The sequence below is a fragment of the Setaria italica genome, chromosome I (genome assembly GCF_000263155.2).
Source record: "Setaria italica strain Yugu1 chromosome I, Setaria_italica_v2.0, whole genome shotgun sequence".
NCBI lineage: Eukaryota > Viridiplantae > Streptophyta > Magnoliopsida > Poales > Poaceae > Setaria > Setaria italica.
Genome location: NC_028450.1, coordinates 31888400 through 31900789, shown reverse-complemented (window position 1 = coordinate 31900789; position 12390 = coordinate 31888400). Strand labels below are relative to the sequence as shown.

The 12390-nt window shown below is 40.8% G+C and overlaps 1 protein-coding gene across 1 annotated transcript; it reads right to left on the bottom strand.

Annotated features, from left to right (window-relative positions):
• Window positions 1–4013: 4013 nt before the first annotated feature.
• On the bottom strand, window positions 4014–7495 carry LOC101784077 (probable cytokinin riboside 5'-monophosphate phosphoribohydrolase LOGL2). The gene is made up of 7 exons (XM_004953106.3): window positions 7242–7495; window positions 6675–6772; window positions 6456–6486; window positions 5641–5740; window positions 5176–5246; window positions 4927–5070; window positions 4014–4370 (listed from the first exon to the last, which is right to left on the bottom strand). Exons 1-7 carry the CDS (start codon window positions 7380–7382, stop codon window positions 4224–4226), a joined length of 732 nt encoding a protein of 243 aa, XP_004953163.1. The 5' UTR covers window positions 7383–7495; the 3' UTR covers window positions 4014–4223.
• Window positions 7496–12390: the final 4895 nt, after the last annotated feature.

Sequence of the window (12390 nt, the reverse complement as noted above, 5' to 3'; positions counted from 1 at the left end):
TCGTGAGGCTGATGTCGGTGCCAGTTTGTGGACTGTATTCAAATTCTTCGAGCACCTTGAAATAGAGAAAAGAGGGAACCTTGTACTTGTAATTTTGCCAAAAGCCAGATATTCTCATGGTATATTTTTTTGGTATCAGATGCACATCCCTCCTCCTTTTTTGATACAGTTGCATGTGCAACCTTTCAGCGGATGTTGAACGTATGTGCAAGAAACTTGGATTTGCATCAATTTTGTTTGCCCTGGCATGCTAGGAGGGCGAGGAAGAAATACCTAAAGTATGCTGCTAATAAAATGAAGACCAAGGTTGTGTTTTGTTTTTTTCTGTCTGATGTATTTTTAGTTCTTTGTTTTACATAGTTCTCATACTTAGTGTTTCATAATCAGGTCCTACAGAGCAACACTCATCCTGAATCCTACGGAGATATGAGTGATAATGACCCTGTAGAATTCTATGCTTCAGATATAGAGATTTGAGATGATAGTTCTCAGCAGTCTTTTGAAGACTCTGATGCAGAGATGGGTATAGAAAGAGTCAAATCACATCAGCTTTCTGGAAAGGGAGAAAAGGGAGAAGCTGCAGTTGCATGTCGCTGAGAGTTTCACTTCTTTGACCATGGTGGCCTGAAGGTAATGCTTGATGTTTAACACTCCTTTTAGTCACAAGAGGGTTTGGTTTCAGATATGGACACAGTGCTCCACATTTATGTTCTAATATATTTCCAGAACCTAAATACCATTGTTTTAAGGAACATTTAGGGCAGAGCCCCTACTGATTAATATATTAAAATAGGAAAAAAGAATACAAATAGGTTCAACAAAGATAAAGATAGAAAATTACAAAGAGGTGAACACTAGTTTCAGGTCTTTGCAAGATGCACATATCACAAGTATAAGATTCCATGGCCATCCTTTTGCGCCTCAAGAGGTCCCTTGTGCTCACACGGTCTTTTAGCAGTAACAAAAAAATACTTTATATTTTATTTGTCATTTAGACCTCCATATCCAACATAAAGCTGGGTGAGTGCTTCTATGACCAATCAGTGATTTATAAACTTTTGATGAGATGGTTCTATTTATGAGACATAATGCATACCATTTTCCATGTCTCTAATCTGAATATTTAAAAGATTAATTAACAAAAGTTTAGAATCTTTTGTATTTGTAGACTTATTACTAACCCCACCTCATCCCCCCAAACTGTTGTTCCTGAGTTCCCTCATTTACTTGAATTATCATTATATACTCTCTCTCTCTCTCTGTCCGTTTATTAAAAAGTCATCATAATATTGGACTCAGAATCAGCCAAATTATATCCATGATTAGTGTATAGAAGTTATATCTACAGATTCATATTCCAAATATGTTTGAATGCGACATTGATTTTTTATTGGTCGATGATATTTTGTAAGAGAAATTGGTGTTCAAAGTGTACATCTATAGAGTTTCTCAAATCCTTTAATGCTAACTAAAATTGAATGGATCTATACTGTGGATCAAGTGAACTGATATGATATTTTGTTTTGGGAATTCGCTTCTTCAGTTCCTTGCAAGCCTTGGGGAAGACTGGTGCTTCCTATTCCACTTGTCTTCCCCAAGGCTTGCTTAGTTTTACCATGTTCAAATATTATACTGAAATACTGTCAATTGGCATTTTACTTGTCATCAACATAACATCAAGCATGCACGAAATTAGGAAAAAGATGACATTTCAATTTTCAACTCTTAACTCTAAAACACAACCTTCAACTGTGGAAATCAGTTCATACAGCTCCCTGAGCCAATATCAATGTAGTTTTAGTCTAAAAGTAACGTTGGAAGTGTTTCTGGATCTGTTGCTCTCCTTGCTTAGATCAAGTCAAGTGACTGGCATGAGCAGTGCTACATCCTTGTTTCTCTAGTATATGATCATCTCTACCGTGAGTATGACGACACCAGTTTTTTTTGCCTTCCTAGATGTTTCCAGTTGAACTGAATTCGAATTGGTGTGACCGATTTTTAATAGACTAGGCACCTCAGATCCATTGGTATGGCAGCTGCAATCGTTGGACCTACCCAGAATATCAATTGGTTAGTCCTTTCATACGACAACTTTCGGTCATTCTTTTCTTTGTGACTTGCAATGTCAGCAAATTGAAAAATGTAATTATTGCCCCCGCCAAACCCCCCTCCCCCCAATTTCTTCATGTGTGCATTTTTTATATGACTACAGCTAGTATGTGTGCATTCTTGTTGTACTTGTAGGGAATTTCTCCTTATCCCCTCGAATGAAGGCATGTTGAAAAACACATTGTGCCTGTTGATCAACACCCTTTCCTGGATATGAGAAGATGATGCTTATATTATGTCACCTTTTGCTTGGAAATGTGAAGATAATGCTTATATTGTGTCTATTTATGGGCATTTGTCTTTGATGCATTTAGCCCCTAGTGGCAGTACCTCTATGATATCATATTGTGGATTGTTAGCGATCTTTTATGGAGACGGGAAGATGTAGATATTCTCATTGTCTTTCTACTCCCTCTGTCCCAAATTATAAGTCGTTTTGATATTTTTAAATTTATAAGTTCTACATGTACCTAGATATATATTATGTCTATATGCATAGTAAAGTAGAAAATTCAAAATAACTTATAATTTGGGATGGAGGAAGTATTACCTAAAACCTTGTGCCTAACAAGAAAAACTCCCATGTTATTTAAATGTGTGTCTGTACAAATGTAATGCCTAATTGCCTATCCTAGCTATAATGCATTTTTTTCATGTTTTTAACTCGTAGCACCAGCTGATCAAAATAAAGAGACTCAGATTAACCAACGTAAGAGTTGAAGTAATAAAGGTACTCCAATCAATCAATATACTAGGGGTTAATCACCACGATGCTCGTCGTTCTCTCACCACACGTGCGCGTAGCGGTGTGGAGTGCAGTGATAGAGCAGGATGTCGACCGCGGATGAGTGGCGGCCTAGTCAGGTGATGTTTGTTTTATCTTTATTAAAAATGGACGACAAGAGTTCAAAAATCAATGTACGACAAAAATTATTTGGTTAACCTTTTTAAATAAATTTTTTGGATAACTTTTACGTTAACCTATCGCTCTACCCTATTGCTCTACAATTAACGTGGTGCCACGTAGGATGGGCAAACATGATGCCATGTAAGCTAAAACCACCGTTGAAAACACTTAGGGTATAAAATCAAATGGTTTCAATAGTTTAAGGGTCTGGTACTGAGGTTTGAGGAAGAAGTTCGGTTACACCACATGAAGGTAAAAGCTGAAAAGACGTAAAATATCGATTGTCTGCACCACATATAGAGCCCCGCGCGCTTAAAAGACACTTTTTGAGTTTAAAGACACGGTTGAGAAGTGAGAGGAAATTAAGAAACGTGAGCGAGGTCTCTTGGCACTTTGTAAAGCTTTGTTGACATACTTAAGCTATTGCTTTTCTCTCTCACTCGCTTTGCTTAGAGGTTACATTCTTGTGAGATTAAGAGCATCCTAGCGCGTTGCATCAAGAATTTGAGTTTTGTGGCACTGAGGTGTATTTAAACAAGCTATCAACTTGTTATTCTTGGATGTTTCAAGAAGATTACGAAGGAGCCCCGGTTATTTTTATGCTTACCTCGCTCGAATATTCAGAACAATGAATCCATATCAATGTGAATTAGGTGTGCTCAGCAAGTCATTAACATCAGAAATTTATCCCTTATATTCAGTTATCTCTTTGCTCAATTTAATTCAAGTAATTTACTTTGAGAATTTACGTTAGTATAGATTAAATTGTACATTGTCATTACCTGCGAGGTCTTGCGACTTCGACGGTGAGGACTGAGAACAACGGGGATCTTTCTGGAGCTTTTGGAAGGCGAGGCGGCGAGGCCCAAACGGACATCCTATCTGAAAGCGCAACTTCTTATTACTTCTTCATACCAAACCAATGCAATTGTTTTAACCCTAGAGCGTGGTGCATCAAGTGGGTGCTCTTTTGCCTCAAGCATTCCAGTGTCAAGAGTATCCATGCACTACCAATTTAGCTCCACTGATTTCGCAGTACAGATAATATTGGCTGATCTTACACGAATGACCAACCAGCAGGTTTCAGGATTACGCAAATCCTACCGGAGTTACAGGACACACGAAGAGGAGGATGCAGTGAGTGAGGTGAGACATTACATGCCAAATCTATCTTAGATTACTACTTTACTAGGCCTATAGCCTGGTACTACATCCACAGCCTGCTTCCGTGCTGCGCTTCCACGACCATGTTCCCCTCCTTCGGCCTGGGGATCTCGTAGTTCTGAGGGTAGTCCACCTGTTCCATCTCCCATTTCATCTTTGGTATGATTTCCTCATGCTGAGGTGAGTACTCCTGCGAAAAGAAAAAATTGTTCCAAGTTCAAGTCCTTCTTGCCGACATTGCTGTTTATCAGTGGTAATATATTAGGCTCAAGTCCTCTGCATTGTACCATGTGCATTGCTTAAAGGCAGCAATGCTTTATAACTACATTAGCACCTGAATTTGTACTTAAGCTATTCTTGCAGGATGAGTGTAGATCTTGACAGTGGACCAAGAACATATATGGATATTTTATTATTATGATATAATACTTCTTGGTGGTCTCATTAAAAAAGCCTTTTGCCTGATTGCTAAGTTTTTGTGCTGTTTGTACACTTGTACAGTGCTTCATGTTTTAAGACTAAACTGGACACTGCGATTTAGTGACAAGCAACACACACATGCTAGTATTGTAGAGATGTCAAGCATAAAACTTAACCTTTGCTTAGAAGCAAAGATTATGTGCAGTACAGAACAAATTGTGCTTGGATGTCTGTTCCTGAATGTTTTGGCCACATTTCAAGTTTTGTGGCACATGGACCTTGTCTGTTCTGATATACGTTTGCAGAAAAAAAAATGATCTACGCACCTCTAACTTCTGGATTAATTCCTTGGGAGTTGGAGCCAAGACGATGATACTGCGGGCAGTTGGTTTGATGAACCCTTCTTCTACTGCTTTGTCGATAAAAGACAGCAGCGGGTTGTAGTAGCCGTCCACATTCAGCAGCCCAACCTGCAGGACAGCAAACATATTTGTTGATGAATTGTGTTGTAAAGAACAGCAGTCGTCACAGCAAAGAGTTGATGAATTATTGAAGACAAGTGAACTGTTCGGTACCGGTTTGTCATGAATGCCAAGTTGAGCCCACGCAATCACTTCTAGCAGCTCTTCAAGTGTTCCGTAACCCCCTGCAAGGTAAAGCTCAGCAACCCAAGGCATTCTTCAGTATGCAGATTTGTATGGCTGACTTGCCTAAATTTCGAGTTCTTTCATAATTTTAAGATTTGCGTAGGTTCTTAATTCAGCATTCCAGGATCTATTCTCGGAACTTTATTTCAGATCATCACGGCTTAATTTCAATTCTCACTTAGTCATTGTACTTGTGCAGGGGGAAAAAAATGTCTGAAGGTTTGGAGCAGACAGCCTTCTCAGAGTCAAAGCATGCAACCTGAACTTTAAACTTTCACTCACACTTCCACTACCAGTCGATCATTGCAAAGGCTGAAGAAAGCGACCACCAAATTTACCAGTCACAACTACCGATTCATCACTTCCCTTTTCTCAGGTGACACACACACTCACCAGGCAATGCTATAAAGGCATCGGACCGCCTGGCCATCTCAGCCTTCCTCTGGTGCATATCAGCCACCGCTTTCACCTCCCCCACCGTCTCACCTGATATCTGCAACCATCACACGCGCGAGCAACAAGCATAAATATTTTACCAGAATGTACCGGCTTTTTGCTTGACCTAAAGAGGACCAACTTTCTAGAGATGGAGAAAGAAATGGAGGATGACTTGACTGTTTTCCACCACTAATTTTTTTAATCAGAAGACACAAGTTCAGGGGAGGCAATCATGGTGCTGGTGTGGGAGACAGGAGGAAATGTGATGGTTTTTTTTTTTCATTGTTTAACTGAGCCAGCTTCTGCTGGAGGGATTGCGGTCAAGATCAGCAAGATTTCATTGATCATGTGGGGAACACAATTTCAGTGAGCATTTCCCCTGATCTTTCATCATACGTTTGCTTTATTTCCTTTCCCACTAGCGAGAAAGACAAACGAGAAGGATCCAAAGGCAGCATCGTGCATTTTTCCTTCTTTACTATTCTTTAATGTACGCACTAATAGACTGAAGATGAACATGAATTCATGATGATTTGCTTCTGCATTTAAAGATAATATCTAGGTTTATTACGATAGACAGCATTTTGTCAAGTAAATAGCCATGAGGCACCATGATAATACGAAAACTCGATATGCGCACCATGATAATTTAGAACTTAGTTACTGAATTTCTAAGTAATATTGTTATATTCTAGGAAATGATAGCATGCGGCAATAAACAATCAGAAGCTAGAGTAGTAGAGATGGGAGAGTACGAAGAATATGGGTACCTCTCTAGGCATGAGTGTCTTGGGAATCACCCTGCATAGAGGGACAACAGGATGACAAAATGTAAATTTTATGATTAGAGGCAGACATGATCGATCCAACACTTTTCGGCACGAGACTGTTTCATCAATCTCTAAGCTATCCTTTTGATGCACTATCAGCTAGTAGTATATTAGGACTGATAGTTCAAATGTGCAAAAGAATTATTGTTTTTCACATACCCGATGACATGCCTTCCTCCATTGTACACTGCTTGAGAGACCAGTCCCATCAACCCTACACTCCCTCCTCCATATACTAGATCAATGTTTCTTGCCACCTAAAAAAAAGGGGAAATAATCTCAGATGCACAAAATTATGGTTGCTAGGAAACCTTGAAGGTGGAGATTGGCACGTTATGCATCTTAAGCACCATTAGTATTAGATGGGAAAACAAAAACAATGACAAATGAGGCCATATTCCATCAAATGTATGCAGTGAACAAGGAACAAGGAAGTGCTGAAGATTTTGTGAATACAGTAACATGCATCCATGCAAAAACGTAGACTGTGCAGCCTCTTAAACTCTCATCACTGAAAATAACTCTCATGGGAAAGCATCACATAGGTGTGGTTGATGCTCTGATGGTCAAACAAGAGAGTATACTTCAATTAAGATTAAAGGTATGATATGATTAAGATGACACTAATGTCTAGCCATCTATTTGACCAAACAGACAAAAGCTACAAGCACTAAAAGCCATAAAGGAACTAAAGAAAGAAGAAGAAGCAAGACAGGCTTGAATTACCAGCTCTTTTCCAAGCTCAATGGCAGCATCCTGGTAGCTCTTCTTCTTGCCATGGCTGCTTCCACAGAAGACACATATCCTCCTGAACCGTGACGGCACCGCCACCACCGCTGGTGCCTCTTCAACGACCTTGATCTCCATTGCTCCTCTCTTCACCTCTCCAGTTGCTTGTCGATGTCTGCAGGTGTTACCTGTTGTGGTGGTGGTGGCACAGCATGGAGACGGGATATCCCTCTACAGCAAGGCTTGGTCCGGTTGGCTGCACTTGAGTGCACACCACTACCTGTGGAGTCGTTATATATATAACTATTTGATTTGGTTTTCTCCCTTGAAACTGAGCCTGTCGGGTCATACATTTTTTTAAAGGAGCATCCGGCATGCTTTGAACAAATTAAATTAGGCAGTCCATTTGAACAGTCAAGAATGTCCTGATTGGTTGATTCCTGAATGTGGTTTGTGAAAACTGCCCCTTTATTATTATAGATAAATTTTCTTTCAGCGTGTGCATTTTTTCACAAATAATGGAACATGCATCTCAATGGATCGAGTTCAGGAGGGGCATTGGCTGCCGGATGACAGTAAATTGCAGTGGCCTCCAGCTGATCTCACGCCAAAGAAACATGCAGAGCCTCTACAGCTGCACTCAGTCGACAACACAGGACAGGCAAACGTCATGTCAGCGCTCAACATCTATGAACTGGTTCTGCAGACCATTTAAGAGATGTCTTGAGTGCCAGATCGATTCAGTGCCGCAAAGCTAATAGGTACGTAGTTTGTTCATCCACATGCGTACTGCAGCCATTTTCCTGACCTTGAAGAATTACAGTTACAGGGACACCTCCGAGAGACAGGACATCAACTATCCCCTTGGTCAGTACATCTCCAACTCCAAACCTATGATGACAGGAAGGATGCAATGCCCGTGCCACAAGGTTTAATCGTGCAGGGCCGTATCGTGTACCAGCCCTGAAATCTGAATATGGACAATTGCACAGGCATATGCACGTCCTCGCGGAATTCGAACGTCGGCATGAACATTTTCTGAAGTTGGTCTTGACTGTTTTCAGTGATATGTACTAGCATACAGTACATATTTGTTCTTCAGATGATATAGTATTTGTTATCGTTTCAATAAAGTACAGTGGAAGCGCGTCAAGTTGCTCTCTGCCTGACAATTTACTATTTTTCATCATGTATCTCCTATGTAATCTCCACGCAAGGAGGTGTTTTGATTGTATGAAACGTTATGTAAAAAGAAGGCATGGATAGTTGGATCCTCTGGAGACTGCAACTAAACTACCGCTCTTGTTCCATCCAAAATCTAGATAACAATTATTGTGTCCCGAAAGTCCATGTTGTGGTTCACAAAAGTAACATGATAGCTAGCAAACAACCTGTAACCATCCAAACAATGTGCTTGCAACTAGTCCATCAACCCGTGCTCCCGCACGGGCTAATATTTTTAGAAGTTATTATATTTGAAAATTATTTAGAAATTAAACTCCTACCTAATAATTAAAATTGATTACCGACTACTTTCTTATTTTTTCAATACGTCAACATAATACTTATATAAATATGTACCTATCTTTGTCCAGTTGTGATTGATTTTTAATTAATAATTACTCTATGCACTTTTTCATCCATGTTCATACTTTTTCCATTTTGTATCGTACCTCCAATCCTCCATACATACATTATTTTTTCATCCATGTTCATACTTTTTCCATTTTGTATCGTACCTCCAATCCTCCATACATACATTATGTTTAGCATACAAATCAATATTTTTCATCGATTCCTCATATACATGTATAAATGGTCTAAATGGTAACATTCATCATGTGTATATACTTTAACTTAAAATTTCTATATTAACAATGACATAAATAGGTGTTGGGGGAAATATTAACGACCTCCTAATGACCCTTAAAACAACAATCGTGAAGGCCCAGGCCCACTTGCGGTAACAACGATTGCCGCCGGCCCAGCATGAGTGGGGAACATCACGCTCCGTCTCGCCCGATCCAGAGCTCCGGGGTCGGACACCCCCGACCCCTCGACGGGAAAACTCCGCCTCGCTTGACCCATGGTCCCAGGGTTGGATGCGCCCGACCCCACGTCGCAAGGTTCCGCCTCGGACTCATCCGGGCCCACAGGACAAGGATCCGCCTCGGGCGAGGACCGGCAGGCGAGGGTGCGGATCTCGTGGGCCCCTCAGCGATCTTGCTATAAATGCGCCGCGGCTCTGACGCGCAAAAAGGCTCCTGCGCCCCTCGACGTGACCGCCACAAGTACCCGAGCGGGACTCTATAGCCGCGACCGCACAGGCCACAGTGGCCGCGGCTCCCCCTGATTTGTCAAGAGGCACTCATGGCCTGCGCCGCCTGGCACAGGAGGCAGTTCCGCCCGCTCTCGCGCCCCGCGTATCTGGCGACAGGGACGCGACGTCCGTGTTCCACGGGCCGCAAGCAGGACAACAGGGGTCAGCCGTCTTTCCCGATGCGCACAGTTGCCATAACCGCACACCATCATCATGCTTGGGGCAGCGGTCGCCAAGAGGATCGTCGACAGGATCCAAAGGCAGCCGCCCTCCTCCGGTGGATGCGCTGACAGGGGCCGAAGGCCAGAGCAGGAGGCGGCGACCCGGGAACTTGGTCCCTGTCCTTGTATTTTACTTTACTTAGCTTATCTCTTTTACTTCTCCACACACCTGACTCATCTGTAACCCGAGCTCTCCTTGCGCTATAAAAGGAGAACCAGGGGCCTGAGACCAAGAGGACTCTCAAGCCAACAGAACTCACACGCACTCTCCTCTAGAGCATCAGTGCACACCCAAGAGACTTGGGACCGGCTCCCTCTCTCGCCCGTTTGTAACCCCTACTACAGACCCCGCGTGGGCAACACGAGCTGCCCCTCGTACTAGACGTAGGGCCTTCCTCGCCCGAACCAGTCTAATCCCGTGTCTTCCCACGCCACCATCCGAGCCTTACGCGCATAAAAGAAATTCACTAGCCGTAGTCTTGATCCGCTAATCTTGACAACGACAATAGGTAATTTAGAATCATATATTAGTTTATTTTTGACATTTCTGTATGATGCACATGAAAATAATTAGATTATGATTTAGGTGTTTAATTTAGGTTATTTTTAATAACAACATACGTGGGTAATATAGATAAAATTTTAGAATGACATTTTAAATTATGCTTTATAATGATATGTATTAGTAAATTGGATGAAGATTATGGGGTTACTTTAGATTATTTTTTATAATAGCTGAGCTCGGTAATTTAGATATAGGTTTAGAGTTCATTTTTGAATATTTTCATAATGATAGTGGTGGGTAACTTTTTAGAAAATATAATAGATCAATGACTATGATTATTAGAGTTTACAGGATTGGTGTTTGATGTTTTTTATTTTTATGAGAATTTGTGTCTTTTTTCTAGCTTGTCTTGTGGGAACTAATGCGTAGTCTCCGATGGAAAAAAAAAGACTATATTGCTAAAAATATTACCATAAACTACCTCTCGTTTGTTAAATATTCAAACACAATACTTATATAGATATATACTTATTATCTTCATCCAATTGTGAAAGATTTTAGTTAGTAATTACTCTATAATATTTTGATCCACATTTATAATCTTTAACTTCTCATTTTGCATCGCTGGTATGCGCTTGAATTTGTTTAATGAACTCTAAGTTTGTGATACAATTTTAACATAGAAATCTATATTCTCATCACTTCCTCCGTATCTTTATAAATGGTGACACACATCATGCGTATAGACCTTAATTATTATATCATATATCAATAGTGCAAGATATAGACGATTTAGAGTCATATATTGCTGTATATTTTTAATTAAGGTTATTTGATTCAAACGTAGGGTTATCATGTTATTTTTAATAATGGCAATGTGGGTAATATAGATGCAAATTTAACGGGTTACTTTAAGTTTTTAAGTAACAGTGGTGGGCAATTCGGTTGCAAATTAGGGGGTTATTTTAAATATTATTTATAATGGTATAAGTGGGTAATTTTGATGAAGATTAGGGGATTACTTTAGTTTATTTTGTATAATAGCAGAGGTGGGTAATTTATATATAAATTTAGGGAGTTATTTTAGGCTATTTTTATAATAGCATAGGTAGGTAATTTTTTAGAAAATATAATAGGTCGGATGTTTTGCTTTTTTTGAGAATTTCTCTCTTTTTCTAGAGTGTACACTTAGGAATCCTAGTTGGCTTGACCTGGAGAGGAGTTTCCAATCAGTAATAATAAGATATGTGGACATATTTTACGAACCCAAAATCGTCGTATGTCGAATGATTTATACCTCCTAAAGAGCTTCGTACCACACCGGAGGGAGTACCTCACAGCACAATGGTACAGAATCGAAATGCACAATATTATATCGATCGATGACAGTTAATGAGCTTGCCCCCCTACAAGACGGTCGTCCTGCCGCGATGGCAGAAGACAGTGCATGTCCCGTTCAAACTTTTACCCCACTCCCCCGTACAAAATCAGGCCAAGCATGCTCAATGCTCATCATTCTCCCTTGTCCCCAGGGTAGGCTCGCTCAACCCTGGGCATGGAGAGAGGTAGCAGACCAAGGCGCTGTCACGACACTCCCCTAGTTTATAGTGCTCGTGAATCGTGATGTCCTGGGCTTCTAAGATCCTTTCTTGTGGCCCCAGGGCTATATAATTGCGTACTGATTTACTCGTCCCACAGTAACAGCAACGAGCAGTAACTTTGTCAAGGCTGAAAAGGTTTTTGATTTACTCGATCATCTGGAGCTCATAAAAGTAGGCAGCATAATTAAAAAATGACCTGATGGCCTGATGCCCGCCTACTTCTTGGACCAGTGCCTTGCTACAGCAAGACATCACAACATGTCAGTTGCTTCATTTCCAACCTTTTTGAGGAACCGATTGGACAGTGGGCATTGGCATTTGCCACTGAGACCTTATTCTCAAAATTGGTGTCGCTGCGACAATACCTAGAGGGATCAGAAACTTCTCCGGTGGCGTCAACACTGAACAAGCTGTTGATGAGATCCTGTTTCTCCGGACGGATCAGTTCCAGCGACATGGGCATCACCCCTCTTGCGGAACACATTCTTTTACACGAGTT